Here is a 25,695-nt window from a genome sequence, read left to right on the forward strand (position 1 = left end):
GTGGTCGAGTGTTGTGGCCGCGTGTGGCGGTGGGTTGAGTGTTGCGGCCGAGTGGTGGTGGTTGAGGGTGCTGGTGGTTGAGGGTGCTGGTTGTGGTTGTGTGGTGGTGGTTGAGGGTGGTGGTGGTGTGGTGGTGGTGGTGGTGTGGTGGTGGTGAGGGTGGTGGTGGTGTGGTGGTGGTGGTGGTGGTTGAGAAGATGGGGGACTCTGGTGAGCGGGCCCCGCTGCTCCACTACCGCCTGCTCAGCGTCGCCGAGGCCGCGCCGCCCCGCGCCGAGCCCAGCAGGAAGCTGAACACCTTCTTCGGGGTCGTGGTGCCCACGCTGCTGTCCATGTTCAGCGTGGTGCTCTACCTGCGCATCGGTGAGCGAGCCAGCCACTCACCCCGCCACTCACCCCGCCACTCACCCAGCCACTCACCCAACCAGCCCCTCGCCCAGCCAGCCACTCACCCATCCACTCACCCATCCACTCACCCAGCCACTCACCCAACCAGCCCCTCGCCCAGCCAGCCACTCGCCCATCCACTCACCCATCCACTCACCCAGCCACTCACCCAGCCACTAACTCACCCAGCCACTCGCCCAGCCACTAACTCACCCAGCTACTCGCCCAGCCACACACCCAGCCGCTCACCCAGCCACTCACTCACCCAGCCACTCGCCCAGCCACTAACTCACCCAGCTACTCGCCCAGCCACTCACTCACCCAGCCACTCACTCGTCCACACACCCAGCCGCTCACCCAGCCACTCACCCAGCCACTCACTCGTCCACACACCCAGCCACTCACCCAGCCACTCACTCAGCTACTCACCCGGCCACTCAACCGGTCACTCATCCAGCCACTCACCCAGCCACTCACCCCGCCACTCACCCAGCCACTCAACCACCCACTCACACAGCAAGCCACTCAGCCACTCACCCAGCTACTAATCCACCCCGCCACTCACTCACCCAGCCACTCACTCACCCAGCCACTCACCCAGCCACTCACTCAGCCACTCACCCAGCCACTCACCCAGCCACTCACCCAGCCACTCACCCAGCCACTCACCCAGCCACTCAACTCACCCAGCCACTCACTCACCCAGCCACTCACCCAGCCACACACTCACCCAGCCACTCCCCCAGCCACTCACCCAGCCACTCACCCAGCCACTCCCCCAGCCACTCACCCAGCCACTCACCCAGCCACTCCCCCAGCCACTCACCCAGCCGCTAACTCACCCAGCCACTCACTCAGCCACTCACCCAGCCACTCACCCAGCCACTCACCCAGCCACTCGCTCGTCCACTCACTCAGCCACTCACTCACCCCGCCACTCACTCCCCCACACACTCACCCAGCCACTCACTCAGCCACTCACTCGTCCACACACTCACCCAGCCACCCACTCACACAGCCACTAACTCAGCCACTCACCCAGCTACTAATCCACCCCGCCACTCACTCACCCAGCCACTCACTCACCCAGCCACTCACTCACCCAGCCACTCACTCACCCAGCCACTTGCTCGCCCACCCAGAATGACTAAAGCAAAACAAACACAGCAAAGTAGAGCAATCGAGAACATAGAAATCAGCACAAAAACAAACATATGACATGGGAAATCGAAAACATTGCGCAAACAAATACATGTAAAATAATATTTTCCCTGTATAACGCAAGTTGGGCCTGGCAGACCACTTAGATTGAGCATTAACTGACACAGGTTGATGAGACATTGTTGCTGTCATCATTAAAATAAAGGTTTGGACCGTTTTGGTGGAATGGAATTTCTCAGGAGATGTTCTTGGTTCTTTCGGTAAAGTGACTTTACCGAAAGAACCAAGAACATGAATCCCTGCAGTCACGAAAGCTTTAAATCGAAATTTCTCAGGAGATGTTCATAGTGAGAGTCTTCGATGCGCTGGAGAATGAGGGAGGCGCTGCGGGTGATGCCAGGTCGTTTGGAGGTGATGGATGAGACTTCCTGAAGCACATTGCACACAACTCTGGACCAGTTTCGACATTCAGTGTGTCATCAGGAGAGTCGGACTTGCTTAAACCAATGCTGGTGAGCTGCCCGATGTTTAAAGGAAAGGACCCTCTTGGATATGGCTCCAGAAGAGTGAGGAATTGCAAATTGATGTCCAGTCTGGTGTCCCTCCCCCGCACCTCCGTTCAGCTACATACGGCGTTAAAGAAGTTTATAATAAACACATTACATGAGTTGTCAGCATGTGCGAGAATACGTTCATTGCTGGTGAAATGATGGCATAATTGCACGTGTTGTAGTGAGTAGCACTGAATGGAAGAGCCGTGTGTGCAGACAGGCAACGAGGGCGTCCATCAGAGGTGTACCCCGCATGCCAGGATAGTGGCTCAGGCTGTGGCAGGTTCTTGTTAAACACAGTTTGTTGTGTTTGCGTGTTTGAGACAGCTGGCCAGGGATTGGGCAAGGACGGAGCCAACTCCACCCAGGCAACCGGAGATCACAGACCGAGATATTTATCGATCTATCGCATTTGCCGAGCACAGGCTCAAAGCCCCAAAACGTCAAGCGGCCAGCCACAAACGGTACCATCAAAGTCATAATAGATAAGGGTCGACACGTTTCTTGAATTTGATGAGGTCGTAAAAGCTGTGGACAAGGTTCGATGGGAGGGAATTCCACAGGGTAACAGTGCGAGGGAATAAGCAGGAAGAAAAATGTAAATAAGTTCAACATACACACTCGTGTGGAAGTGTAGAGTACATGTGTGGAAGTGACCTGCAGTGTGAGTGAGTTGAGACCCGTAGAGGGTGACGGTAGAACTCGCTGTGATTGTTAAGACAAAACAGTTTCTGAATCAACAAATCAGGTTCACGGAAACAGTAACCATGGTAGTAGCGATAGAAGAGTGATAAGGAAGCGATTGACTGCTGATGAGCGAGTGACTGGAGTGCATCGGTGAGTGCCGGACTCAATCCTGAGCTCCAGAGCTCACTGATGCTCTGCTCATTGCTATGGAATGGTATTTTTCAGCCATGTTCACAGTTGCTGAGCATCGATTCACTACTGTAGAACTATTTTTGTTCGAGAATAAGGAACTGATTGAAAATAGAAAAATAAATACCTTCATACTACTTAATGCGATGCCTAAATTAAATAATACTGACCAGCACCCGCCCCCCAACAAAAACATACATTTCTGCCAAAAATCACTAAAGTGCAATGGTGCACTTGGCAGGGAAGCGGCGACCATGTCCTCTCATCACGAGACCTGGGTGAGACCTGGGTGGTGGTGCGTGTTGGTGTGTCCACGGGATGTCCCCCGGCCCTGCCCCCTGGCTGTAATAATAATGCCCTGACAGAGTCCGCAAAGACCCCATCTGCCCTGCCAAGTGGAAACTCAGCTTGGCTCAGCCGCACTTTCCGAATTTCCTGTAAACAGGGAGTAAATGGTTTAATTAGCGCGGTCACCGCCATGAATAGAACTGCCTTTTATTTATCCGGGAAAGCCCCACCGAGTGTCAATACTCTTTTTAAGGAACCTCCTCCGTGGTGATGTTGAGCCGATTTCATGAACGAGTGTTTGGATGACGAGAGGAATCGGGAGGATCCGGAGAGATCCCACGCACGCAAGCGGGTGATACGCAAAGCTCGTTACAAATACAATACAAAAAACAATCTGTGCATTTCTATTGGAATCTTTAATAAAAGCTACAATAACTTTAGGGATGAGTTATGGCTTGTCTAAATGACGCATCTTTTATGTTGCAAATGCTGTAGAAGCACTGAAGAGTCTGCCTGTGCATTGGGAAGCTGATAAAGTTCAGCTCTTGTGGTGTTCAGTTTGGTTGTGATGTTAGTCAGGAGTTACTTGGCCTCAGCCTTGGCCGCTTAAATCTGCATTACAGATATACAGAATCAGAATCTTTATCCTGGAGAAATCCGATGTCCGGTAGGAGTGGGTCAGAAAGTTCACCTGCAGGGTCACGTGAGCGCTGCAGCATGCACGGGGGGGCACGTCACGAGTGTGGTCAGCTGACTGGTAGGAGGGCTCAGGGAAACCGGCCGCGCCGAAATCTGACAGCCTCTCGTGCAGGTCGGTGACATCACGTGGCATCACATGACCACCTGAGTTTTAGTTATAACCAGACAAACTGCTGCGCAGTCGTTTAGTAAACTTATATAATCCTCAACATTGTGGTTGAGACGGTGTTTTATGATGCGACAGCGTTTTGCGAAGGGGAAGTGCAGATGGTCACGCATAATAAAGTCTGAAGCTTGTGTGCTGTGAAATGAAAAAGCCAATTAAACTTGACCTGCATCAGGCAGTGAGCTTTCTGAACGAATGTCCGATAACAGCGATTGTTTAAGCAGGCATGTCGGCAGCATTGATTCCAAACAAGAAAGCTCTGGACCAGTTATGACCTTAAGCGTCTCATCAGTAGTCGGGCTTGCTTGAACAAAAGCTGGTGAATTGCTTGCGGTGACCCAATGCTGTCTGTCGAGGCTACACGGGGGATCTTTGCCTTGATTTCTCTTTGTTGCACAGGGTTCGTGGTGGGCCAGGCCGGGCTGCTGGAGAGCCTGCTCATGTTCGCGGTTGCGTACGTGATCATCGGCCTCACCGTGCTGTCCGTCTGCGCCATCTCCACCAACGGCGCCGTGCAGGGTGGAGGCGTCTACTGTATCCTTGTGCCGTACGCCGGCCGATAATGGAACTGGTCACACATCCCAACACAGAAGCCCCTTTAAAAAGAGTCTTGGCACTCGGTGAGACTTCCTCTGGGTAAATAATTGGCCCTTGCTCACGGTGCAGGCAGCAGATACTGGCACGCTTGAACAAAGTCCTCTAATTTCGATTTAAAGCTTTCGTGACTGCAGGGATTCATCTTCTTGGTTCTTTCGGTAAAGTCACATAGAAGGGAAGTAATAAAATAATAAAAATAAAACATAATAAAACAATTCTCACGACGTTTCGGCCACAACGCAAGCAGCCGTCCTCAGGTGAAAACCAGGTCCGTCGAGGCGACAGAGTCTGAATGAAACAGCACACGAGCTTGGGGCATATATATAAGCTGGGCGCATTGACAAATGAATTTGCATATCAAAAGGAATTTAGCATATTTATGGGAAATGCAGGAATGTGATTAGTCCTGCATATGCATGTGCATTATGCAGGATTAACAGCATCAAAGGGAGCTGCAGTTACTGCTGCTGCTGAAATTACTGCTGCTGCTGCAGTTTCTGCTGCTGCTGCAGTTACTGCTGCTGCTGCAGTTGCTGCTGCTGCTGCACTTGCTGCTGCTGCTGCACTTGCTTCTGCAGCAGCAGCAGCAACTGCAGCAGCAGCAGTAACTGCAGCAGCAGCAGAAACTGCAGCAGCAGCAGTAATTTCAGCAGCAGCAGTAACTGCAGCTCCCTTTGATGCTGTTAATCCTGCATAATGCACATGCATATGCAGGACTAATCACATTCCTGCATTTCCCATAAATATGCTAAATTCCTTTTGATATGCAAATTCATTTGTCAATGCGCCCAGCTTATATATATGCCCCAAGCTCGTGTGCTGTTTCATTCAGACTCTGTCGCCTCGATGGACCTGGTTTTCACCTGAGGACGGCTGCTTGCGTTGTGGCCGAAACGTCGTGAGAATTGTTTTATTATGTTTTATTTTTATTATTTTATTACTTCCCTTCTACGTGACTTTACCGAAAGAACCAAGAAGAGAAAAGTCCTCTAACTTAATACGTAGGCTTTCGCGACCAATATTATTCATAATAAAGATCGCGTGAATATAAAATAAGACTTGTTTGTAGGAAAAATCAGATTTGGACTGAGTGTGTGAGCGTGCGAGTCTGTGGTTAGCGCGGTTGTGCTACGAACCTGGAAACAAAAGTTCGATTCTCGCTCACGGCCACCAACACCAGTGACGATAATTATCGAAACCAGTCCTGGGCCTCCCCTAAGTCGACACAGCCTCAAATGAGTTTTTGGTGCGATATGTAAACATTTCCACTAGGGAGACAAAGGCGGCTGGTCATAGTGTTGGCCACTGACCCCCTCGTGTGACCTGCAGCACATGCCCCAACAGTCTGTGAAGGCTAGATGGGGGCTCTTTTACTGTACGAGTGTGTGGAATCCTGTGTTGCTCACGAGCCTCGCCACGTCTGTCAAATCTTTCAAGCAGATTCTCATTGCCAATGATCACTACGCGGCCCTTACTTCCTCTACGGGTGAGCGGGTGTCATTGTGAAATTAGTCTGTTTCGTGCTCGTTGGGGGCGTTGGCAGGAAGAGCACGGCCCGCGCGGGTTACTGCCGCTACTGTATGACGGCGCCGCGTGCCCCCATGTCTCAGGGGTGTCGCTGTCCTTTGTGGGTTGTGTCAGCTGCGGAGCATGAACAGACAATATAAATTAAACTTTCAGAAAGGATGTAGAGTCATTTTAAGATTTATTTTTTTACTCACAAATAAAACTCGTTCGCAAAGTGTCCCCCATAAATCCCTCAATCCCCCTTTCAAGGTTCAGGAATATAAGAAAGTTGCAAGTCCCTTTAATCCCTCTGCCCATTACATTTCTGGAGAGGTTCTCGCTTCCTATTGAAATGAGAATTGGGCCCAGGCAACGAATCACTAAGTGGTTATGCATTGACCTCACTTCAACAATTTTATCCATAATGCAATGTGCCAGCAACATTTTATAATTTAACTTTCAATGCAAATGAGTTCAGTCCTACTACTTTGTGATTTTTGAAAGGTTTGTCTGTTACTCAATAGCTACTTAATAGTCACTATTCCTATACCAAATCAAAACTGGTTGGACACGGTATGGATGAGAGGAAACAGTCAGACTAGTAGGCCGAGTCCTTAACACGGGTGGTGGTGAGTGGGTGGGTGAGTGAGTTGGTGAGTGAGTGAGTTGATGAGATAGTGGGTGATTTAGTGAGTGAGTGGGTGAGCGTATTGTCATTCATTTTAATGGGGAGCGGTAGTATAGCGGTTAACGCGTTGCGCTACAAACCCGGCAACCCGAGTTCGATTCCTACTCGCAGCCACCAGTGATTATCCGAACCGGTCCTGGGCCTCCCCTAGGTCGATTCATCCTCAAATGAGTACCTGGTGCTATGTGCAAACATCATCACTGGGGAGACAAAGACGTGGTGCTTGTCACCCATCCCCTCATGCCGTTCCGGCCGTCATGAATGCTACTCACTAACAGCACTTGCCTCAACAGTGTTGAAGGCTATACGGGGGGTGTGTTTCCGTCTTTTTGTCATTACCTGCATTATGGTGGTTGAACACTGGAAGAAGACCTCGTTAGTCATCAACATGGGTGGAGGAATTGACGGGTGAATTTCACGGAAGCAGCGCCCATGGTGGTCGCATTAGAATAGTGATGAGAAATTGACAAGGTCACAAGGTCTTCTACAGTGGCACAAGACTCGGTGCCAAATGTACCAAGCAGAGCAGCGACACTCACCCATTGTTGATGCTATCTGCCCCGCTTAGCACAATTTGACAATGCGACGTTTGTTTTGGTAAAGGCATAGCAGAGTACAGTATGTACCGCACTGCCGCCATTTGTCTGGCGTTCGTGCAGGGTAGTTTGGCGGTAGGGAGAACGGCTCCCAATCCAAAACTTGGGCTTGACTCATCATGCCACTGGGGTAGATAAAATAGGTACCACTGTTTGGGGAAAATCAGCAGTGGTTGCCCTGTGGAAAGACCTGGCCCACACCATAGGAATGAGGAATTCCGCCATTGGCGCAGGGCTGTAAACAGGAGATGGGCACCACCTCAATGCTCACTGGCGCAGTAAATCGCTTTTCAGAATCAGAAGTTTATTTTCCACTGAGTAAAGCCCATCGAGCTAAGAAGATTATTTTTCAAGGGCGACTTTGCCAGCAGACAACAAGCTGGTTTTGGTTTGACTCAGGTAGGGACAATTCAGGAATGGACAGTTGTATCTCATTTGTAACACCTCGTTCGAATTGTCTCGTATGTTTCTGTCTTGTTTCTGCAAGTTTTGCTCCTTTAGACTAAATCTACCATAGGCACATAAGTTGTGTATCATTGTACTACGTAACACAATTTTTGTTCCTGGGTAGTAAGTGTTATTTCCTAATTGCTTATGCCTAAAAAGTATAGAAAATGGCAATTTTTTCCCACGAACTTTGCTTTTGTGACCATGACTGATATTTAGAAATTTACCTATTTTCAAGGAGAAAACGGGAGAATTTGTGTATTTTCGTTCGCATAAAGTCAGAAAAAACAACAACATATGAATCAAAATTAACATGTATTTATACTAAAGTAATACAAAAATTACTCCAAAAGATTTAGAAGTGAGTAGTTTTTCGAGATTTACGACTATACTGTAAATCACTTTCACGAATCAGCCCCCAAATTTAGTCTCCCATCATGTTCTCGTGATACTGTCCTTGGTAGCGGCGTTCAAAGTCCAGTACATCCTGGTGGAAGCGCTCGCCTTGCTCCTCCGAGTACGCTCCCATGTTCTTTAATTTATCAAGATGAGCATCAAGGATATGGACTTTGAGGGACATCCTACAGCCCATTGTGCCGTAGTTCTTCACCAGTCTCAACCAGCTCCACATAGTTTTCGACCTTGTAATTGCCCAAGAAGCCACGAACCACTGCGACAAAGCTGTTCCAAGCCGCTTTTTCCTTACTAGTGAGCTTCTTGGGGAATTCATTGCACTCCAGGATATTCTTTACTTGTGGTCCTACGAAGACACCGGCTTTGACCTTTGCCTCAGACAGCTTAGGGAAGAAGTCTTGAAGGTACTTTTGAAGGCTGTCGACTCCTTATCTACAGCTCTGACAAATTGTTTCATAAGGCCCAATTTGATGTGCAGTGGTGGCATCAGCACCTTCCGGGGGTCCACCAGTGGCTCCCACTTGACTTTGTTCCTCCCCACAGAGAACTCAGTCCGCTGTAGCCAGTCCCGCCTGTGGTAGTGCACCTTGGTGTCCCTGCGGTCTCAAAGGCAAAAATAGCAGGGACACTTGGTAAAACCGCCTTGGAGACCCACCAGGAATGCCACCATTTTGAAGTCTCCGATGACCTCCCAACCATACTCTTCATATTTCAAGGCGTCCAGCAAGGTCTTGATGCTGTTATAATCCTCTTTGAGGTACACTGAGTGAGCCAGGGGAAGAGATGGGTGCTTGTTACCATTATGGAGCAGCACAGTTTTCAGGCTCCTGCATGAGCTGTCAATGAAGAGGCGCCACTCATTCTGGCTCCAGGCGATTCCGATTGCCTCGAACAGACTCGTCACATTGTGGCAGAAGCAGAGCCCATCTTGACGGGTGAAGAAGCTGCAAAAAGATTGGTGACGCTTCCTCTGATCTGTGACTTGCACACTTTCATCCAACAAGTTCCACTGCTTGAGCCTAGACTTCAAAAACTCGGCATTGGACTTGGTGAGACCAAGATCTCTGATCAAGTCGTTGAGGTATTTTTGGTTGGGGTAGTATGGGTTTCTCTCCTCAGCTCCACCTCTGAAAATGTCATCTGGATCTACAACCTCTTCCTCGCTCTCTGACTTGCTGCTCTCTTCTGAAGACGGCTGCTCTCTCTCCGGAGGAGTGGGTACAGGGAGTTCATGGCAGTGTGGCATCGGGGCGATGGATGAAGGAAGGTCCGGATACGTGATAGCAGGTGCATTCTTGCCAGTCCGACATTTGGAAGGGTCCACCATGCAGAAGTAGCAGTTGCTTGAGTCGTCAGTGGGTACCCATAACTAATTAGTAAAAGATTCTCGCAACATTTTTCATGTATGATTTTTTTTCAATTACATTGAATATTCTTAAACATTAAAAAATTAAAAACTTTTACAATTAAACATTTTTTAAACAAATTTTATAGCATAAAATTCCGAGCAACAATTGTCCATCTTACCTTCCAGAGTTTTTTTGCATTGCTCGCAGGTGAAATGAGGTGCCCAGGGTTTGTCTTGATCTCCGACAGGCATGCCGAAATATGCCTTGTCGACCTCACACATCTTAGCAGATGCTTCCCAAGATAACTTTTTCGCTCTTGTCTTGATAAATTGACCGCAGACATAGCAAAATGCGTCTGCCGGATGCTTGCAGCCTCTTGATGCCATCTCAGAAAAATGCAGATATGTATCCACTTCAAAATATCACTGTCCCGGTCACAAAGAAAAGTCTGTGGGGAATAATAGCCATTTTTACCGTACTTTAAAGCATAAGCAATTAGGAAATAACACTTACTACCCAGGAACAAAAAAAAAATTGTTACACAGTGTTGTCATTCGCAATGAGTCGATTCGCGCTCGCAGGATTCGGGGCGCAGCGTCTTGCGCCGTAATCGCCATGGCGACCGCTGCTCGTCGTCCTTGACTCGGCTGCTGCTGCTGCGACGTCATATCGCAGTCATGATCAGCAGGGCGCTGGGCCCGGAGTTTGGAGGCAGCATCGGGGTGATGTTCTTCCTGGCCAACGTGTGCTCCAGCGCCGTCTTCTTGCTCGGCCTCACTGAGGCCATCATGGACTCGTTTCGGAAAAGGCGTACGTGCTGCGTCTGCGTGTGAGCGCGTGTGTGTGTACGTAGAGCGGTGGCGCAGTGGTTAGCGCACTCTGCTACGAACGTGGTGACTCGAGTTCGATTCCCGCTCATGACCAATAATGGTGGTGAATATCTTAACCGGTCCGAGGCCTCCTTAAGGTCTACTTGGCCTTTAATTAGTACCTGGTGCGATGTGTAAACATCAGCACTGGGGAGACAAAAGCATCCGGGCATGGTGCTGGACACCCACCCCCTCGTGTGCCGTGCCACCCTTGATAGGTGCTCGCTCTCGGCACTTTCCCAAGCAATTTGTTTAGCCTGTACGGGGGATCTTTGTCTTTGCGTGTGCAGAAATGGGAAAAATCCTCTCACAAACATGTTTGTAACGCTCGGTGACCGTGGTTTTGGTTGCGTTGGTGGCGGTGAGCAGCCGACTTCCCACACGGCCTGCCGGACGCATACATCTGGGTGGTGCTCTACGCCTCGTGCCTCCTGCTCATCTGCCTCGTCGTCGTGTTGGTCGGTGCCGACATCTACTCCAAGGCAGCTTTCATCATCTTCCTGTGCGTCATACTCGTGCTGCTCACCGTCTTCATCTCCTTCTTCGCCGTGCGGAACCGGCACATCGTCGTCAAGCATGGCAACGTCACCTTGAACCTCAACTACAGCGGCCCCAGCCTCGGCACGCTCCACGACAACCTCAAGGGTGAGTGCCGGTTCGGTGGCGGCAGCCAAAGGTCCCCCGTGTGGCCATGACAGGTGCTGTCAGGGCAAGTGTTGTTGAGGCCGTAATTGCACATGAGTGAGCGGCAAGGCCAGCACCACGCCAAGCCACCTTTGTCTTTCCAGTCGTGATGCTTATACACTGCGCCGTGTGCTCGGTTGAGGCCCAATCGACCTAGGGGGGAGGCCGAGGACCGGTTCAGATGCAGTATTTGTTATTGACATTGCCCATTAGCGGGAATGAACTCAGGTCGTTGGGTTCTGTTGCGCAGTGCACTAACCGTTTTCGTCACCACCACCATCGCTCAACATCACCACCACAATCATCACCACAACCACCGCCAGCACTACACAGCTACCGACTCTGTCACTCATATTTGCGTCTAAGCGTCGCCGCAGCGGAACTCTGCTTGTGCCCGGTGTCCGTGACCCTGTATCCAACTATGGGTCTTACATCAGTCTCCGGGAAGTGGCAGCAAATACTGCACACTGAGACAGGTGCGAGGGCTGAGTCTGTGCTGACACAAATCTGACAGTAACTTTCCACTCTGTTGTGTCTCTTTGCGTGTGTGAACAGAACATTACACTCAAGATTACACAACGGGTGTTACGATGAATTTTGCTTCTGTTTTTGCCATCATGTTCAACGGCTGCACGGGCATAATGGCTGGCTCCAACATGTCCGGTACGAACACGTGCACACACGCACACAGATACGTGCACCACACTCGTCACAAGCGCAACAGATGCAGGTCCTCCCTCCTGTTGAGGCTGGCACGGGTCCTGTGAGCAGCATCAAGCTACCTTTGTCTCTCCAACTCAAATGATTGCACATTACACAAGGTACTAATTCAAGTGTCGCACACTCGCCACTGATGTCAGCCATGGCCGAGAATCGAGCCCCCGACGTTTGTGCAGCTTGGGAACTACTGCCCCCTCCACTCCAAACACTCCCAATGATAAGATCCCCTGCATAACAGCTGTGCCATTGCTACCCTCCCATGCCATACACACACACGCGCATTTACACGTATCGTCATGGACACTAACGTGCGGGTTTGCCCGTAAGCGTGTGTGCGTGCGTGTATTTGTAGGGGAGCAGTAGTATAGCAATTGGTGCATTGCTCTAAGAACCTGGTGACGCAGATTTGATTCCCGCACATGGCCAACACCAGTTACGAATATCTGAATTGGTCCTCAGTATCCCCTAGGTCGACTCAGCCTCAAATGAGTACCTGGTGCGGTGTGTAAACATCACCACTGGGGAGACAAAAGCGGCCGGGCATGGTGTTAGCCACTCACCCCCCTCCCCGTGCCGGCGTTGATAAGTGCTCGTTAACAGCCTCAGCAGTCTGCTAATAGGCTATGCGGGGGGATCTTTGTGGTGCGTGTGCCCGTGTGCGACCGTGCGTGCGCTAGGGGACCTGAAGGACCCGAGCTACGCAATCCCGCGCGGCACCATCGCTGCCGTGGTGTTCACGTTCTGCGTGTACGTGCTGCTCTGCTTCATGGTCAGCTGCTCCTGCCCCAGGTGACTGCGCCGTGCACCTCGTTACGCTGCACGGACGGGACGGGTCGCGTGACACGATGCCGTCCACCAAGTGTCCTCCGCACCTCCAGGGATAGTAATCAGAACGATTCAATTGGGTATCCCTCGATTTACGAACGTTCGGTTCTCATTCACGCAATTGGCATTATGGACACTTTTCTATTAACGAAATCAAATTTTCACGTTGACAAAATGTCACGCAGTACGCGCCATGAGATCAAAGAAGAGCCACGCAGGAGGCTGCGTCGTCCGCGACCGTGTCACGGTGTCCCTCCAGTAGCAAAGTAACACCTCCACATCACCTTTTCATTAATTACAAAATGCAGATCTTTTGGTGAGTTCCCAGAAAAAGGTGAATTCTCTTTGTTTTACATGAATTATTAGTGAGTCGTTTTAATCTTTTAAGTTTTTATTATTATTTTTGTATTGTGAAAGTGGTTATGGTGTATATTTTTAGGTTAGGAGTAGAATTGGAATGGCTGTCTGAAATACGTCTAAATTTTTTGTATTAAATCTATGGAAAAGCCATTCCGATTTACAAACTTCCATTATATGCGTGTTTTTTGAAGAACGCCTCCCTTTTGTGAGTCGAGGGATACCTGGAATTATTTTTTGAGTCAGATCGTGAAAGTAAAATGTGTGTCGTACACCCTCCTCCACCCGATACAGCCAATCGGTAAAGTGTTCGCGTGATGAACAAACCTGCCGGATTACCACTGTTTTAAGGGCTGCCTGCCGGACGCGAACCTTGGACCTCTGCAACAAAGACGTAATTCTTCTGCGCTGGTCTGCTCGGTGTCGTTGGTATCAGTCGTTAACGTTCCTCTGCCCGGCACAGACCTCTGCCGTTTGGTTCCGGGGACACAGGGGGTTCACGCGTGCAGTGCTCGGAAGCAGCTGCTGCCGTGTTGGGAATGAGAGCGATGAGATCGCAGGTCGGGCGAGCGAGTGAGTGGACGGTGTGGGCCCCGGTGTCTGCAGGGATTTGCTGCTCTACAACTACGTCTTCATGAGAGACATCAACGTGTGGGGCCCCTTCGTCACCATCGGCATTTACGCCGCGTCGCTCTCCGCCGCCATGAGCTGCCTCATCGGTGCCTCGCGAGTGCTGCACGCCGTCGCACTTGACGACATCTTCGGTGCGCCATTCCTCCTCACTCCTCCTGGCTCCTCCTGGTTCCTCACTCCTTCACCCTCCTCCTCACACCTACATGTGGGGTGGTTGTGGTGATGGTGGTAGTGTCTGTGGCGATAGTGGTGGTGATGGTGATGACGAGGGTTGTGGTGATAATGCTTCTGGTAATGATGGTGTTTGTGGTGGTGATGATGGTTGTGGTGGTGGAGTGACGCGGTTGCGCTGCGCTCTGCCCAGGCGTTCTGCTGAAGGTGGTGAAGCGGACGTCATGCTCTGGGAACCCCTGGGTGGCCGTGCTCGTCTCCTGGTTCCTCGTGCAGGTGCCGCGCACTCGCCCACTTGCTCACTCGCCCACTTGCTCACGCCCTCAATCGCCCGCTCGCTCGACCACTCACGCACCCACTCGCCCACTCGCTCACGGGGGACCTTTGTCTTTGTGTGAATCAGCTGGTGCTGTTTGCGGGGCAGCTGAACACCATCGCAGGCATCGTGACCGTATTCTTCCTGATCGCGTACGCCACCGTGGACCTCGCGTGCCTGGCCATGGAGTGGGCCTCCGCCCCCAACTTCAGGTATGAAATTCCTTACTCCCGACACCCTGCACTCCCGCACTCTACACTGTGGACTTTGCACTCCGACACCCCGCACTCCCACACTCTACACTCTGTCTGCATTCCGCGCCGCTGTTGCTGCTGTCGCTCTGCTCGCAGACCGACGTTCCAGTTCTTCTCATGGCACACCTGCCTGCTGGGCATGGTGGGCTGCCTCATCATGATGTTCATCATCAGCCCCATCTACGCGTCGGCCAGCATCGCCGTTATGCTGCTGCTGCTCGTCTTCATCCACTACCGTTCGCCCTCCAGCAGCTGGGGATACATCAGCCAGGCACTCATCTTCCACCAGGTACCCCCCCCTCCACACCGCTCCACACCAGGACAGAAGGCTGCCTCATAGAGGCTGCTCCACACTCATGCATGGGGTACTCCACACTCTCGCTCGGTGATTAAAGACTCGACATGCGTATGATGCTGCCTCTGCACGCGCCGCTGCGTGTGGCCATGTGTGCTTCGCGACATCTGCCGTCATTTGTCCTGTGCTCCGCACAGGTTCGCAAGTACCTCCTGCTGCTCGACATCCGTAAAGACCACGTCAAGTTCTGGAGGCCACAGATCCTGCTCATGGTCGCCAATCCCCGCTCCAGCTGCCACCTCATCCACTTTGTCAACGATATCAAGAAAGGCGGCCTCTACATCTTGGGGCACGTGGAGGTCGGGGACCTGGGTGGGTGCCGTGGCCCCATGACCCCATTTCCCAGTGACCCGTGTCGTTTTGACCCTGCGTCCCCATCACCCCTGGCCAGAACGTGCCATGGATTTAAGGGATCATGGAAGAGAAAAAATATCGGAGTGGGAGTCTAGTAATGGAAGCGTCAGAGAGGATGTCCCTTTTTAGAGATGGAGCGATGAAATCAGTGTGTGTGCAGGTCCTGGATAGATTATTGCATTGCAGGATCGTGGGAGGTGGAGGTGGCTTGGGGATGCCTTCATTCAGCAGTGGATTGACCATGGCTGATGGTCAATCTAAATCATTTGTGTTCAGTCCTTAGCAGTGATGAACTTGTTATTTCTCGTGGTGGCGTTGTTCAGACTCGATCCCGTACGACCCCCTGGAGAGCCAGGTGAACTACTGGCTCAGCCTGGTGGACAAGCTCAACGTGAAGGCGTTCGTGGACATCACGCTGTCACCCACCGTGCGCCAGGGCGTGCAGAACCTGCTGCGCATCGCCGGCCTGGGTCCGCTGCCACGCTCGCATCGCCTGAAACGCTCACGCCGCTCACGCTGCCCGCACCACTCACACCGCTCACACTGCCCGCGCCGCTCACCCTCACGCTGCCCGCACCGCTCACCCTCACACTGCTCACGCCGCTCACGCTGCCCGCACCACTCACCCTCGCGTCACCCACGCCCGCACTGCCCACACCCGCATTGCACTCGCGCTGGAATCGCTCACGCCGGCCGTGTGTGTGCGTGGCCGCTCCCTGCAGGGGGCATGAAACCCAACACGCTCTTCCTGGGCTTCTACGACGACTGCGTCCCCGACGACTACTTCCTGAGCGAGCCGGCATTTGCGGCACCGCACGGCCCGAGCCGCGAGCGCGACGACCCCGATCACTTTGGGGTGGACACCTCCTCGCTGCTGGTGCGATGCCAGCGCCTCTCAGCCTTGTCTAGACCGCCACCTCTACAGAGCTGAACGTGTGGACAATTTGTTTGGGCAGCAGTTTTTCGGCAGCTCAATGCCAATGTTCAGGTTTGCTGCTCGCCACGACGAGAGGGCTTCAGGAGAGAATTCTTGTAGTTTTGTTATTCCTTCGTGGAAGGGGCGCAGGCTGCAGTGGTTTCCTATATGGGTCCATAGCTTAGGTTGCATGGCCACAGTCGCATTACTGTGGCTTGTCTTTCGTGTAGCTATGTATCTCTTGTGTGTCTGTATCTATGGATATCTATGCATCCATCTCTGTGTGTCTGTATCTATGGATTTCTTTGTATCTCTGTGTGTCTGTATCTATGGATTTCTATGCATCTCTTTTTGTCTGTATCTATGGATCTCTATGTATCTCTGTGTGTCTGTATCTATTGATCTCTATGTATCTCTGTGTGTCTGTATCTATGGATCTCTATGCATCTCTTGTTGTCTATGGATTTACTTTATGATCTAAAGTTTGGGTTGCATGGCCAGATGTGTATAATTGTGGCTCGTCTTTAATTTCCCACTCATGAATGAGATGTATTCATTGGCCTGGTGATGTTCTGATTGTGGTTGATGGTTCCACCAGTGTCTACTCAGGTTGGCTACACTTATGCCTGTTTTGTGTCACTTACACAAAACTAATACCATCATCTAGGTAAATTGGATGTCGTTAACTCAAATCCAGACATTGTCGAAAGAGCATACAGCAGGGAAACCGAGACGACTAGACGACTGGCTTTGTCCTCGTTAGGACTCAGAATCAGAATATTTTATTTATTTATCCTCGAGAAATCCGATGGGCTGTGAAGCTCTTTTTCACAGATGTCCAGTAGTAGCAGGTCAGCAAGTTACAACAACAAACAATACAAAAAAACGATTGGAGTGCAAAGTAGAGAAAAGGTAAGCAAGTCATTCGAAATCAACAAAAATAAATAAAGTATATGAGTGAAAATTGCATAGTATATATATTCCTGCCAATTTCTAATCACTAAAAATAAGTTGGGGCAAGGCTGCAAAACAACAGAAGAGGCGCAGACCACACCAAGACAACACCACACAGTCGTAGTCAGTCGCTCATTACATTTGAACTATCGATACGGTTAAGGATAAAAGTTACAAATCACATTGGCTAATTTGGTTGTAGCCACCACTAATCTGCTTCAGGATATTTTTTAAAGGAAGTTTTACGATGTTAAGGGAGGAAACAAGGTTGTTCCAAAACGTTGGTACAGTCCAGTCATCGATGTTCACCGCTGGCTTGTACCCACGGGATTCTCGACATGGAGAGGCGACTTACTTCAGGGGGGCCCATCATCACCTGCTTAAAACAACTCTCTGCAAATTCCAACATTCTGTACACGACAGAAAAACGCATCCTAACAGGAAATCGTGTGCTTTCTGGAAACAAAGAATTTGCTAAATATTAGATTGGATAAATAAAGGCATAGAGGTAAATGGTGAAGAGTCACCCTTTGTACACGTTTGAGAGATGAGAGCTCCCTCAGAAATCCTCTTGGGCACTTTACGAGACATTGCGGTGCCATCAAGTTAAGCCACAGCCCACACGAAGCACCGCCTTGTGTTGGTTAGGGCGATGTGACCAGTCTTAGGTTGACGCTTTTGTCCAAGTGCAGGCTCGAGGCCTCTTCTCCTTTGCGTGCGACTTTACTCGTCTTTTTCCTTTAGAACATCATTTCTTGATTCCTATGCCTTGCGCATCCCCTGCGATGCGCACGTCCCGCTGCCTCGTGCGGCGTCTTGAGACGGTCGCACTGGTCGTGCCGCCCCCGTCGCAGGCCCACTTCCCTCCCGTGCACGCCCTGGAGTCGCCCAAGGCGCTTTCGGTACGCGAGTACGTGGCCGTGGTGTCGGACGCCATCAAGATGAAGAAGAACGTCTGCCTCTCGCGCTACTTCCACGAGCTGGACATGGCGCTGGTGCGCGGCAAGCGCAGAGGGGCGCCCTCCGTCTCCATCGATGTGTGGCCCCTCAACCTGCTGCGGCCCGACTCGGCCTACTACGTGGACGTCTGCAGCCTCTTCCTGCTGCAGATGGCCTGCATCCTCAACATGGTGTCCTCGTGGCGCCACGCCAAGCTGCGCATCTTCCTGTGCGTCGAGTCGTCTCCCTCCGGAGGTGAGAGGCCGGGCGGTGTCACCGACAATGATAATACTACAGCAAGAGCTTTGTTATCCGGCATCCACGGGGAATGGAGGCTGCCAGTTTATGAAATACTGTATGCCGGTTATTTGAGAGTTAGACTTGTGGTTCACCAAATTTTCCAAGTAAATAAAACTTTTCAAGGAATAAACTAAGCCGACATTTTAACTGATATTTTACAGAGGTACTCGTGAGTCAGTTGTAGAGTATTCTAAGTTGATTGTACAGAAGCAGTGGGGCAGTATACAGTAGTACAGCCTTCGCTAGCACCACCGCTCGGTAGTGTCCTGAAGCTCCTGTAAACAACAGATCTATGATCAGTGCATGGCAAGATGCCAGATGGCTGTCAGAATGTTTCCGGATACGTGAAGGAAGATTTGTATTGTCGTTTATGACATGTCATTAATGGGTGAAATCAAAGCTCAAAGCAAGGAAAGTGTTCTCACTGCTGCTCTTTGATCATTTCCACCACACATGGCACATAGCGTCAAAGCTCTTTTGGGCTCTGCCCTGCAACATGGCACCTCCTGTGTTATTTTCAATGCCAGTCATTTATGCAGGTAAGCCTCGCTGAGTCTCAAGACTCTTTAATGATAATAATAGCAATGTAATCATCATAATGTGTAATTTGTTACGTGCACTTTGCGTTCTCAGAGGAACAGAAGGATTCAGAGGCTTGGGAATCCACAGACGAGCAGGAAGGCAGCCAGAACTGGCACAAATAATTGCCTAAACTCTGTGGCCCTATATTGGGATGTTTTCCTAACTCCATTAAGGAGTGTTGTAAATGTGAGAGGTAACCGGCGTACCTGGAGAACACCCAAGCTTGCGAGGTGGGTAACACCCAATCCCTATACTGATGGACACAGATGGAATTGAATCCACTTGCTGTACTGCCATCATACTCTGCCAAGCTGGGAGATGGCGGCCTCGACACCGATGGTAGGGAGGCAGTTTCACGAATGTGTGGTGATCCACCAACCCTCACTACCTCGACAGTCCTGGGTTCCAGGCCACGTGCAGCGTAGCCACTAGGGCCTGGCTGACGATTGTTGGCAGTGCTGTTCATGTCCTTTCATTCCTGGTGGCGCTCTCCTCGTAAAAATTCCACTGTCCCACTGCGCACGCCCCTTCTGCCGATGCCCTTTGTGCGCCATGCTGCGCATGTGCCTGCTGAGGCTGCTGTGCTGACTTGGCCGTCGTGTTGCTGCTGCTGCTGCCGCCCAGGCATGTGCGAGTCGAGCGACGAGGCGCGCTGGAGGAACAAGGAGGAGAAGCTGCGGGAGCTACTGTCCCAGCTGCGCATCAAGGCCTCCATCCACACCGTGCACTGGGATCAGGTGGTGGCGCTGCACTGGAGCCGCCAGCCGGGAGGGGGGGGCTCGCACGACCACCTGGACGACGATGGCGACGTCGCGATGAGCGACATCGGAGGCTTCCGTGGCGCCGACGGATTCCCAGTGAGAGAGCGAGAGGGCGCCGATCGGGTGAGGAAACGGCCTCTGAAGAGGGACGAGAGGCTGGAAGAGGAGGAGGACGACGGCAGCGGCGGTTCGAGCGAGGAGGATCATCCCAGGAGCTCGTCGAATGCGACGCTTAACTGGATGGCGATGTCCGATGAGTATCTGCGTGCGGTGAACCGCCTGGTGCTGGGCCAGGAGCTCGTCGAGCAGACGGGCGCAGGCCGAGGGGCGGCAGTGCGCCGTCCGCTTCCTCTACTTGCCCAGGCCGCCCGCCGACCCGGCCGGCTACGAGCGCTACCTGCGCCAGCTCGAGACCATCACCGACGGGCTGGGGCCCACGCTGCTCATCCACGGCGTGTCGCAGGTCACCAGCCTCGACATGTGAGTTGTCGGGGCCCGCGGCGCCCGGGGTCTTGGCCATTTCGAGTCGCCAGGTCCGCCGTGGAACGGAGACTCGCGAGTCTCTCCGCGAACGTCACGCGTGAGATTGCGCGGACCCTCGCGTGCCGGAGACCTGCCTACGGGAGACCTGCCTACGGGAGACCTGCGTGCGGGAGACCTGCGTGCGGGAGACCTGCGTGCGGGAGACCTGCGTGCGGGAGACCTGCGTACGGGAGACCTGCGTGCGGGAGACCTGCCTGCGGGAGACCTGTCTACGGGAGACCTGCCTACGGGAAACCTGCGTGCGGGAGACCTGCCTACGGGAGACCTGCGTGCGGGAGACCTGCGTGTCGGTGCCTGTGTGCCGGCAGCTCGATGCCTGGCATGCGATGTGGGCGTTGGGCACGGGCAGCGGGGCCCGAGTGTCGGGCACGCCTGGTTCACCTGTGGTGTTGTGTACGTGCCGTCTCCTCTGGTTTGTCTTTTAAATATATTTCTTTTGCGTCGCTCTGCATTGCATTGCTTGAGTCCGTTGATCACTAAGAAGGGTGTAACTGACCACTAATAATCCCCCCTTTTGTTAAAATTGCGTTGTGATTTGTAGCGTGCGGTCGCTAAAATATTAGATGCAGCGTTGGCGTTACTAATATAGAACTCTCTTCCATTACGGCACCCCCTCCATAGTCAAGTTTACTTTTCCTCGGCCTCTTCGTTGAAATTGTATTTGCATAAAAGTGCCGGGTGAAATCATAGCTGAAAGTGTCACAGTCCTCAAATAAACATTGGGCAGGCCTCAGCTCTACTAAAGTGTCACCCACGTGTCACTTGAGTGTCACCCGCGTGTCACTTGAGTGTCACCCGCGTGTCACTCCTGTTACCCCCTAATGCCACTACAGTGTCACCAGTGTCGCCAGTGTCGCCAGTGTCATCCGAGTGCCACTAAGAGTGTCACCTGCCCTAAGCATCACTCGTATAAATGATCGATCCCAATTTTCCCGAGGACCAAATCTTCTTGAGAGGGTTGGATGGGGTTGAGCCTGGTTAGTTCATGAATGGCTGACCAGGGCTTGTCAGATGCTGTAGGCAATCGGTTGCGAGGTGGCCTCCTTCCATTTAATCAGCGAGGTTTGCGAGGAGTGCTGCGTGTGGTAATTTAGACCTTTGCTTCGCACACTCAATTATTACGACTTGTGTCCATGCAATAGGAATGCTTTGACGTATTGAAGGAGCACGATGCACTTGATGTTTGTAAGGAACTGAAACCACTGGGTACTTTAGCAGAGAAACGAATTGGGAAGGGTGGGGGGCGGGGGTGGAGCAATGTACCCAATGCCCCTGTGCGTTGAATACTGTGGTGGTGCTGAGCTAGTGAGGCCGTGTAGTCCCTATGCCTGTTTAATATCACATGACCAGTGGTTTCCGGGTTTACATTGGCCTTCTGCCTAAAAGGTGCAAAATTGTACAGTTGGTACTTGGTAAAGAATACTGCTGGTGGTGGTTTAGCTGGCAATGTGTGTCTGGCACAGCTTTGTGCCTTACCTGCAGGAGGACGAGGAGCGCGGTTTGAACACTGTTTGCTGTAAGGTGCCACATGGTGGCTGAAGAAATGCCAACGTGTGTGTGCCTCTCAGAGCATCTGCGTGTGTGTGTGTTAATATTGTGCGGCGTTGTCGTCGAGTTTTTAAAATGATACTAAATGTCGCATTCCACCTAACGCTCGCTTCTAACATTGCAATGTGCTTATAACAGTGGTGACAACGATACCTGCTTTGACATGTTTAAACATCCACTTAAATACATGACAACTTTATTATCGTTTTACAAGGTGCTACGTGAATAGCTAAGAGCTCCGGCTTGGTGGTTTCAGGCCGTTAAAACCACTCGTGTCACCGGCGCTGGTGCTGTTCAGGCGCCGTCCCCATCGCGGGGTGGGGATGATGTCACAGAAAAACCCAAAATGACCAAAATGTCAAGCAGCCAGCAACAAAGAGCGCGATGAAAGTTGTAATTGATATTAGTGAACACATTTTGTCAATCGTGAAAGATTATTGTAAGAGCTTGGGAGGAAAAGATGAAAAAATTCCAAAATGTAGCAGGGTGAGGAAAGAAGCATTCATTGAAGTTGTTGTGGCCTTGTGAGTGGGTGAGTTGTGGTTGTTGTGGTTGTTGTGGTTGTTGTGGTGGGTGAGTTGAGTTGTGGTGGGTGAGTTGAGTTGTGGTTGTTGTGGCCTTGTGGTGGGTGGGTGAGTTGTGGTGGTTGTGGCCTTGTGGTGGGTGGGTGAGTTGTGGTTGTTGTGGCCTTGTGGTGGGTGAGTTGAGTTGTGGTTGTTGTGGCTTTGTGGTGGGTGGGTGAGTTGTGGTTGTTGTGGCCTTGTGGTGGGTGAGTTGTGGTTGTTGTGGCCTTGTGAGTGGGTAAGTTGTGGTGGTTGTGGTTGTTGTGGTGGGTGAGTTGAGTTGTGGTTGTTGTGGCCTTGTGGTGGGTGGGTGAGTTGTGGTTGTTGTGGCCTTGTGGTGGGTGGGTAAGTTGTGGTTGTTGTGGCCTTGTGGTGGGTGGGTGAGTTGAGTTGTGGTTGTTGTGGCCTTGTGGTGGGTGAGTTGTGGTGGTTGTGGCCTTGTGGTGGGTGGGTGAGTTGAGTTGTGGTTGTTGTGGCCTTGTGGTGGGTGAGTTGTGGTGGTTGTGGCCTTGTGGTGGGTGGGTGAGTTGAGTTGTGGTTGTTGTAGCCTTGTGGTGGGTGGGTGAGTTGAGTTGTGGTTGTTGAACACAGCATAGATGAGATGAGAGAGTCAGTGTCTGGTTGACCAAGTCCTCAACGTGTGACACCATGTGTACGAAACGCAAGAAGGGACCTTCACAGCAAGGGTCAGAGCAGTCCACGGACTACTATGATCCGAGGAGAACGCCTCTATCCGTGAATTCCTAGCAGCGGGAGAGACGTTGCTGTTTGTGTGGGAGGTGATGGCACACCTCGTCTCCGTGGACAAGCTCTTGTGCCGCACGCAGCGAGTATCTGCAGCGAGTGCGCCCTGCTGTTTGTGATACATTACAGATGCTCAACGTCACTCCTGATGGAAAGGCCACATTCTTGATGCTCGCTTCAAAACTGTTAAGACAGAGCCTCATACGATCACAAGGTGTATTGGAGGTAAACTGCTGAGAAATGTTCAAACTTCGTGTTAAAATTTTAGGAAAGATAAGACAGTTATAGTGTCACAGAGTTTATGATTTAAGCCAAATGATTGTATATGTTAAGGTGGGATAATTTACATTTCTAAATTAAATGTATTCCCTTCATTCGTGAATATTCAACGACATAAGATGCTGTAACTTGTAAAAATGTTAAACCAACATTCAAAAATCATACCTCTTTGTCCATGTCTATGTAGGGTCATTTAGTGTGACGGTTCAAATTTGATTTTAGACTAATTTCTTCCTGTGGATTACCAAATGTTGATTGTTTTACGAATAAAAAACACTGCGATCGTCACGGGCGAGATGCGTGGGTTCAGCAGCAGCAGCAGGAGGCACCGCCACTGCATGTTCAGCAGCAGTGAGCGTCTCTCTCCATGTGTCCTGGAGGTCTTGCTGCCACTGAGCACGGCTGCCAGCCTCTGCATTCATAAACAGAAGAGATGAGGCTGAGATGTGACGAGTGTACAATCATGGCCAGGCAGAAAGCCCACTTATCCACGTAAAATAACATTGACGTCGGCCTACATTCGCCCATTAGTCGATGGGTCTTCCAAACCAGTGCTCTTTTTTTTCCTGGAAAGCACTGGGTGGTAGGAAGCTGATGGGAAAAAAGGTCATGGATGTTATTTTATGATGAAATGGCCTTTGATTGTTGCATATTAATGATCTGTGGTACTCCACCACCATGGGGGTTATGTACTCAACACCTGTGTTTGTATTTTAAGATGCTTCGTGTTTGGGTAATGCTGGACCCGATTGCGCAAGTGGCTGCTTGGAACCTCATCTTGGTTTGTTTTTGTACTGAAATTTGCTTTGCTCGGTTGCTTTTACGCGGCTGCTGATGGTAGTTTCCTCTCTTTAAGACCTCGTTTTATCCAAGCTGACAAACGAGTATGCAAGTCCGTGTTTATACATTGGGAATACAATGTATTGGCTGTTAATGTGGTCTTGGTGTCTTTTATGTGTGAGTGGGGTGCCGTGTGAGTGGGGTGCCGTGAGAGTGGGGTGCCGTGAGAGTGGGGTGCCGTGAGAGTGGGGTGCCGTGAGAGTGGGGTGCCGTGAGAGTGGGGTGCCGTGAGAGTGGGGTGCCGTGAGAGTGGGGTGCCGTGTGAGTGGGGTGCCGTGAGAGTGGGGTGCCGTGAGAGTGGGGTGCCGTGTGAGTGGGGTGCCGTGTGAGTGGGGTGCCGTGAGAGTGGGGTGCCGTGAGAGTGGGGTGCCGTGAGAGTGGGGTGCCGTGAGAGTGGGGTGCCGTGAGAGTGGGGTGCCGTGAGAGTGGGGTGCCGTGAGAGTGGGGTGCCGTGAGAGTGGGGTGCCGTGAGAGTGGGGTGCCGTGAGAGTGGGGTGCCGTGAGAGTGGGGTGCCGTGAGAGTGGGGTGCCGTGAGAGTGGGGTGCCGTGAGAGTGGGGTGCCGTGAGAGTGGGGTGCTGTGTGAGTGGGGTGCTGTGTGAGTGGGGTGCTGTGTGAGTGGGGTGCTGTGTGAGTGGGGTGCTGTGTGAGTGGGGTGCTGTGAGAGTGGGGTGCTGTGAGAGTGGGGCAGTGTGAGTGGGGTGCTGTGAGAGTGGGGTGCTGTGAGAGTGGGGCAGTGTGAGTGGGGTGCTGTGAGAGTGGGGTGCTGTGAGAGTGGGGCAGTGTGAGTGGGGTGCTGTGAGAGTGGGGTGCTGTGTGAGTGGGGTGCTGTGTGAGTGGGGTGCTGTGAGAGTGGGGTGCTGTGAGAGTGGGGTGCTGTGTGAGTGGGGTGCTGTGTGAGTGGGGTGCTGTGTGAGTGGGGTGCTGTGTGAGTGGGGTGCTGTGAGAGTGGGGCAGTGTGAGTGGGGTGCTGTGAGAGTGGGGTGCTGTGTGAGTGGGGTGCAGTGTGAGTGGGGTGCAGTGTGAGTGGGGTGCTGTGTGAGTGGGGTGCTGTGTGAGTGGGGTGCTGTGAGAGTGGGGTGCTGTGTGAGTGGGGTGCAGTGTGAGTGGGGTGCAGTGTGAGTGGGGTGCAGTGTGAGTGGGGTGCAGTGTGAGTGGGGTGCAGTGTGAGTGGGGTGCTGTGTGAGTGGGGTGCTGTGTGAGTGGGAGTGGGGTGCCGTGAGAGTGGGGTGCCGTGAGAGTGGGGTGCTGTGTGAGTGGGGTGCTGTGAGAGTGGTATATTTACCCCCCCGCCCCGCGAAGGGAAGTATAGCCACATATCATTCCCAGCCTTGCCCAAGTGTCACCATTCGTGTTGTTGTGGAGAGTAAAAGCACCACAATAAATAAGCAATACCCGGCTCCTTCACCGTCCCTGAATGTCCCTCCACGCAACAAAAGTGTCTACGCAGTGGGCAGTGGTTCA

The 25,695-nt window shown here is 51.8% G+C and overlaps 1 protein-coding gene across 1 annotated transcript; it reads left to right on the plus strand.

The window, feature by feature from the left end:
- The first annotated feature begins 165 nt into the window (after window positions 1-165).
- SLC12A9 (solute carrier family 12 member 9) lies at window positions 166-20,346 on the plus strand. Its single transcript, XM_061567830.1, is given in 16 exon segments — window positions 166-363; window positions 4,528-4,662; window positions 10,401-10,535; window positions 10,964-11,239; window positions 11,834-11,941; window positions 12,676-12,787; window positions 13,787-13,944; window positions 14,178-14,260; window positions 14,388-14,512; window positions 14,651-14,843; window positions 15,047-15,221; window positions 15,587-15,733; window positions 15,986-16,140; window positions 17,988-18,327; window positions 19,579-20,033; window positions 20,035-20,346. Coding segments are annotated over 16 exon segments (2,928 nt in total). The 5' UTR covers window positions 166-197; the 3' UTR covers window positions 20,200-20,346.
- The last annotated feature ends 5,349 nt before the right edge of the window (window positions 20,347-25,695 follow it).

Source organism: Lethenteron reissneri, chromosome 39 (genome assembly GCF_015708825.2).
Source record: "Lethenteron reissneri isolate LAM-NWPU_2019-01 chromosome 39, ASM1570882v1, whole genome shotgun sequence".
Taxonomy (NCBI): Eukaryota; Metazoa; Chordata; class Hyperoartia; order Petromyzontiformes; family Petromyzontidae; genus Lethenteron; species Lethenteron reissneri.